The 5,899-nt window shown below is 39.6% G+C and overlaps 1 protein-coding gene across 1 annotated transcript in view; it reads left to right on the top strand.

Moving 5' to 3' along the window:
* The first annotated feature begins 1,707 nt into the window (after positions 1-1,707).
* NT5E (5'-nucleotidase, ecto (CD73)) overlaps positions 1,708-5,899 on the top strand; it is a 20,178-nt gene continuing 15,986 nt past the window's right edge. The window contains 2 exon segments of the mRNA XM_009585367.1: positions 1,708-1,762; positions 1,765-1,992. Coding sequence (XP_009583662.1) covers positions 1,708-1,762; positions 1,765-1,992 — 283 coding nt within the window.

Below are 5,899 nucleotides of genomic sequence, written 5' to 3'. Positions count from 1 at the left end.
TATATATAAATTATATAATTTAGGAGGAACAGAAGGCATATGCATCAGCCGAAAGGAAATAGCTTGTTATCATTCTGAGATGCTCTACCAGTCCGTGGATGTCTTTTCAGAACATCAATCAGCATCAAAACGAGTTTCCTTAGTGTTATTCTTTTTTTAAATTTTTTTTTTTTTTTTACAGCAAATTAGATTGCAGTTAGAATATGGTTAGAAACGGAATATAGTTGGAGTGCATTGTGTCTTCCTAAGTCAGGATTTTCTTAAAGATAGTTCTCGGTTCTTTTGGAGAAGTGCTGCAGCAGCGTGCAGACAATTTGTCTCCTTCCCTGGGGTGTGAGTAGTGTTCTCACTAGCATCCGCGGGAGCAGTTGGTTGCCAATGCAAGTTACTGCCGGTAGCCTGATTTTTCCACAGGGCCATTGACTACATGCCTGTGGGGATCAGAGGAGTCAGGAGTCTTAGTCTCCCCCAAAAGAAAGACACTGCCAATAATTGATTGAAATACTGAGCTTCCATGGCTATAGCAGGTTCAGGGTCCTGCTTGGGTTGGAATGCGATCAGGGTTAATATAATCTGTTTGTGGAATAAAAGTTGAACACATAGGGGTTGTTTATCTAAGTAGAGCAGAGAGGTATATGAGTCTTTTTAGATGATGAATGCGACTTTCCCCACTTAATCTTCAGAATTTGGAAGAGTTGGCCCGTTGGCTTTAGCACCCCTTTCATGCTCTGCTCCAGTTGCCACCTGAAAACTTATACCAAATTACCATGTACCAAGTTACGCTATTACCACGTTTCTATAGATACATCTTTTCCTTCACTAACACCTAAATATGCTGCAAGGTCCTTGCATATATTGTGCTTCTGCAAAGTTGCCCTCTATGGAGGTTTTGCTGGCTATTGCGAAACTTGCAGGCACAGGCATGTGGCAACGTAGGCTGAGCATGAAAAAGGGGCGGGTAGGAGAAAGTTCCATGGTCTTTTAAGGTAAGTCCATTTTTCTCTGCTTAACCAACCTAGAACAACTAAACATTCTCATCTTGTCGGTATTACCTTGCTCATAAATAAACTGGACTGCTCGTTTCGTGTGATAGTCTTAGCACTTCACAGTGTTACGCCCACACCTGCATGTGTGCGCGCACACCTACTGTGGATTGTCTATGGAGATTCTCCCTGGCTGATAAACATTAGAGCTTCCGCTAGGTAATGATATGGATGATGGCTAGAAAATGGTATTTTCTTGTTACATGTTAAAGCACACAAGAACTCTTACTGAATGTGAATTAAATATGTTTAAAAAAATGTAGTCCAAGCGCAAGCTCTTAAAATGCATGTTTTATTTAAAGATAACAAATATTGTCACTGGCATTTAACATTTTCTTCAGTATTTTTTTAAACGATGTATTTTCCATACACAAAATACATGTTTTCCTTTGCGGTTATTGTTAACCCTCTTTCTTGCAGTTACAGGATGAAAAACCAGTGGGGTTTAGTCTGGTATGTGATTACAAACACTTGTTTAGACAGGTTTTAGATTTCTACCTTCACATCTGTATTGCTGTAAGAGAGTCTGAAAAGCAAAAACCTAAACCTAAGAAAAAACATTTCTGTGTTCGTGAGAAACAGGAATGTGCTGTTTCAGACAAGATAGGGTTTTCTTCCCTAGAACGTAGACTTTGTTTTCTCAAACATACCTTGTATATCATTTATGAGAGTATTTAGACTGACTATTTTATATATTTTCTTGTATTTTCTTCTTGCTTTTCACAGGCTTTGGGGAACCATGAGTTTGATGACGGTGTGAGCGGATTATTGGATCCTCTCCTTAAAAATGCTAATTTTACAATCCTGAGTGCAAACATTAAGGGGAAAACCCCATTAGCGAACGAAATGATGAAGTATGTTAATCCTTTCAAAATAGTACATTTTGACTCAGAATCAGTAGGAATTGTCGGCTACACTACAAAGGAAACTTCTTTTCTTTCACAGCCAGGTATGTTTTCTTTAGTATATAAGTTTATACCTTTTGTTACTATTTTATTACTTGCCCACTTGTTTGAATCCAAAGATGAATGTTTTCGGCTGAAAAGTGAGAAGTTTGTTATTTTATCAGTATTTACTTGTATTATTCAACTTTGTAGCTGCCTGATTTTTAAACTGGAGAAGGCTTGGAAACATTAAAAGCCATTTGCATACAGACCTGAATTATTTAGCATCAGTGAATTATCTAAGAATATAAGAAGGTCAGTGAAATTGCAGGAGAGCTGGGGGGGCCTTTGGGGTTTTTCTTGTTATTTGGTTTTTTAAATTTATGTTCTTTTATATTTTATTGTTGTTTAACCATTTAAACAAATGTTAAAACATGAATACAGCTTGTCTCTAGAATGAAATGTGTTCAAACCAAGACATTTCTCTGTGTGTTGAAATTTTGCTCTTGGATGCCTCCGTGCTCAAGCCCTAGTAAAAGCAAGGAGAGCTTCATATGTGTTTTTGAAACAGAAGTTGCCCAAGATGTTTTTTTAGCCTCTCAGATATTTCTAGAAATTAGACTACAGAAGGAACACCCATTCAGCTTTTACCACAATTGCTTCATTCATGAGTAAAATTAGAATTGATGAGGAAAAAGACTTCTCAATTTCTGACTATTTTTTCCAACAGTTAAGGGGTGTTGGTTTTTTTAAGGGGTTGAGGTTTTTTTTTTTTAGTAAAATAAAATGGTCTACTGGAATGAGAAACACATTTAAATCAGCTGTAGGAGATCTGAGTCACTGCCTGCTCAAAGCTCAGCCCCCCTCTGACAAAATCAGACTTTCTTCCCTAGTTTTTGCAGTAGGGATGCCCTAAGCACTGGTTTAAAACATTTTCCACATTGAAAAAGGACTTCATGTTATTACTTCTCTTTCTATTGCTTAGTAATAAAGAAGTAATGCATAGCTTTCTTCAGAAAAGGAATATTCAATATTTTGAGGAAATATTAGAATATAAAACTGTTCCTTCTGTGCTTTTTCATTCCCATGCTGTATGTTTAAACTATCAGGAAGTGGACGTCTTAGGTCAGAATAGACTTCTGTATCTCACTTCTGTTTTACAGTGATGTGTTTTTGGAGTCCTTTCTTTTTTCCCCCCAACGGAAAACAAAATTGATCTGTATTTTGTGTAGGCAACAGAATTTCACCTGTGTTTGAGGGCATGAGGGTAGATATCATCTGACATCATGCTAAGTTTGAAAAATGGACAGACAGCCAATATTGTTCTTCATTAAGGATTAATAAAATAGATCTCGGCTCTTCTTCCAAACAACTGTATTGGTGCGGTGAGGTCATCAAATTAACTTTCTTGCAAATAAATATACTGGAGGAAAATCCAGATAGTGTTGGAATGATTCTCTGAAGCATTTAAATACATTTCCAATAACATCTAGACATAATATTGAATGCCTCAGTATGCTGAGACATTATAACAGAGACCACAACTAGAAAAAACAATGTTAAAAGGGAAGGCTTGTTAGGTCCATACATGGAGCTGAAGCAGCCCTAAGCTAAGTATATCCCACAGTGTAATTGAGCAACGAGCAGGGCAAATTCTAACAGCAACATTTATAGCGATCAGAGTTTTTATCATTTTCCGCTTTGCCTTCTCATTGTGTGGAGGAACATTTGGAAGCTTTGAAAATGTGAATTCAGGATATGTTAATATAACTCAGTGACTATATATCACCCGTGACCTAGCAATCTTTCAGACTGATAAAATCATGGCAAAGGTGGGTCGGTGGCAAAATAATTATCAACCTAATTCCTTAATTCAATGAATAAGATACGTTGTGAATTTTAAATTCAGCACCTTGCTTATCTCTACACACTTCTTCCAGATAGTTCCGTTTTCTCAGACTCTGCAGCAATTGCTTTGGCATGCTGTACACTCTTAGGGCATTCTCAAGGCAAGTAGGAAGCTTGAAAATGCTGAAACATGTGAATTCCTACATGACTATTTTCCGTGGAAATCTTTTGTGAGTGCGATTTCTTCTATTGTTAAATCTCAGTAACTTCCACACAATTATGAAATTACAACTTGTGCTTTTCATAGTCTGCTTAAAAGAGCTATCAACATACTTGAACGGAGTATAAAGTCCTTAAATCTCAGTGTTTCCATTGTGAAGGAACAATTAATCTCTGCTGAAGGTACTGTTAATGTTACTGTTTGGAAACCATAGGGATGGGGAACTCTCAGCTCAATTTATAGATTACAGCCAATTGGCCGTTTTTCTAAAGTCCTCCTCCGTTTCGCTGTATACAGCTAGCTCAGCTGAATGCCCAGCCAGTTTTTCCACGTCCTGCAAGAGTTGTTCATAACCTGGCACGCAGACAGAGTTGTCTATGTATTTGCTTTGCACTGATAATCCCAAGACCATCTTTCTAGTATTTGATGGTACCAGCTCACTTGCTTTAGTTCTGCAACGATGTTGTACACCCCACAAAATAGTTAATGTCTTTATCTATCCTGACAGATGCTATATACACATTCGGTGCTGTGAAATAGTTTATCTCATTTTGTCCACTATCTTTTTATATAAGGTGGAAACTCAAAGCTGCTTATTCCGTAACCCTACAGGCAGCAAAATATTTACTAAAACTATCAACTTGGCAGAGTTTTCTAAAATGGAATTTTAAATTCCTTTTATTCCACTTTATTCTGGCTTGCATAATATTTTAAACATACAGCCAGTTCTTTTTCCTTGTTCGTTTATCGCACAGTTTCGATGTTTTATCTGAAACTCTACCCCATCTAAAAAGAGAAGAGGATGTCACATCAGTTTAATGCCTTGAAAGAGAAGTAAAATACTGTCATGAGCAGTAATTAACTCTCAAATAAGCACTTTATTTCAATTCAGATTGTTTTGAAAAATGCGCAGTTGAGTGCTAAGCAGTATATTACTTTTTGCCTGGGGTCGCAGAGAAACGAGTGCTGTGTAATTGCTCTTACAGTCCCCCGTTGTATAACTTTTGAACCTGCTGGCCCATTTCAGCTCAACTAGATCAAGTGCTGAGATGACTAGGGTACAAAGCTGTGGGAGATGCCATGGCTAGGTCACGGAGAGGGGGTGCAAGAAGCCCTTGCAGCCCCCAAGCAGGGATCCCTTTCTGAGGGCGAGGTGGGCAGCAGGCAGTTGCTGGGTGGGTGGGTTGGCAGTGCCACTGCCCACCCCAGCGCCGGTGGCTGCCTGTGCCCTAACAGTCCCAGGAGAGAGATGGACTTAACGGCATGGGACAGGCCTTGTTTTTCCCCTCATTATGAACATAGGTTGGTTTGGTTTATTATAGGTTGAAGATTAATAATAATATGTCTTCGGTGTATGGTGCATTGTAGATTGCAGTGGCGTAGAGGGGTAACAGAGCTGGTGGGGAGAGCTTGGTTATCATGGGCCACCTGGCTGCATGCCATGGGAGAAGTTAGCCTGTGGGCAACTGTGTCTTAGCACAGCTAGTCAGCAGCTCGCTCTTGCTTTTTGTTTAGAGAGCTCAGCTCTCATTACAGAACTGGTCCCTGCACCGTGGTGTGCCTGGCCGTTGTAGCTGGTCCATGGGTGGCAAAATGAGCACGTGAAGGGCCTACGCTCAAGGAGCATTTCTCGGACTTCCCCTTTTGCCAGTAGCTCTGCATCAGGCCCAGCTTCTGTCAAGCACAAGGATGTACAAAGAGGGGCTGAAGTCGGTGGCTTCCTTCGGCCTGGAGAAGGAAGGCTAAGGGGGAACGAAGTGCAGTCTTCCACTGTCTTAAGGGGGTTTATAGAGAAGACAGGGACAGACTCTTCCCAGAGGGGCACAGAGAAAGGACAAGAAACAATGGGCTCAAGTAGTACCACAGGAAATTATGGTGGGACGTAAGGAAAAAATTTGTCACGG

This window comes from Fulmarus glacialis, unplaced genomic scaffold, assembly GCF_000690835.1.
Source record: "Fulmarus glacialis isolate BGI_N327 unplaced genomic scaffold, ASM69083v1 scaffold499, whole genome shotgun sequence".
Classification (NCBI taxonomy): Eukaryota; Metazoa; Chordata; class Aves; order Procellariiformes; family Procellariidae; genus Fulmarus; species Fulmarus glacialis.
Note: the sequence above shows the minus strand (reverse complement) of the source record. Positions and strands in the feature narration are given on the sequence as shown.